Consider the following 787-nt stretch of genomic DNA (forward strand, 5'->3'; position numbering starts at 1 on the left):
GCAAGGCCACGCATAGGAGAACCAGGGGCTGGAGGACCCAGCTTGCGGGACGGGGCTGGGCGGGGATGCAACCTAGACCTGGAGTGGGGAGTGGGAATGGGCGAGGGATGCAGACGGGGACCCGGGTCACTGGTGAGGAAGAGTTACCGAGGCCCTGAGGCTTCTTGCCCTGCCTGTCCCTCCATCCCACGCAGCCCGCCTGTCTCAGACTCGGGATATCAGCCGCCTCCCAAGGGCTCCTTTACTTCCCCAATCCTTCTGCCCTCCTCTCCCAGTCTCCCCACCTTCTGTCCCCTCAAGCCGCACTGGACACTCCTTCCAGGACATATCCCGTGTATGTGCCTGAGTATTCGCACACGTAGGGGGATCGGCAGGGCGGGCGGACAGGGCAGGCTCCCAAACGCGCAGGTGACCACACGCCCGGCTGGCGGCTCCTGCAGGTCTCGGTGCAGGCCACGTGCGCCACTCTGACCGCCATGAGCGTGGACCGCTGGTATGTGACGGTGTTCCCGTTGCGCGCCTTGCACCGCCGCACGCCCCGGCTGGCGCTGGCTGTCAGCCTCAGCATCTGGGTAGGTGAGTACAGCTCAGGGGCCTCACCGGGGAAGGCGGACCAGTCCTAGTGCCCTGGGCGCCCAGAGCCACCTGCCGCCTCGGTCCAGCAGCTGGAAAATGGGCGCAGTAGCTCTGCCTGCCTAGCGCCAGCGAGGCTGCAGACTGGGCTCCCGGCCTTTTGCAAGGAACGCCTCCCGGGGGGTCGCTGGTACCCCGAGCGGGGTCTTCATCC

General features: G+C 66.8%; 1 protein-coding gene across 1 annotated transcript in view; it reads right to left on the bottom strand.

The window, feature by feature from the left end:
- R3HDM4 (R3H domain containing 4) overlaps positions 1-478 on the bottom strand; it is a 36,904-nt gene extending 36,426 nt beyond the window's left edge. Inside the window, exon 1 of the mRNA XM_011964094.1 lies at positions 357-478. Coding sequence (XP_011819484.1) covers positions 357-478 — 122 coding nt within the window. The remainder of the gene's footprint in view (positions 1-356) is intronic.
- Positions 479-787: the final 309 nt, after the last annotated feature.

Source organism: Colobus angolensis, unplaced genomic scaffold (genome assembly GCF_000951035.1).
Source record: "Colobus angolensis palliatus isolate OR3802 unplaced genomic scaffold, Cang.pa_1.0 Scaffold64, whole genome shotgun sequence".
Lineage (NCBI taxonomy): Eukaryota > Metazoa > Chordata > Mammalia > Primates > Cercopithecidae > Colobus > Colobus angolensis.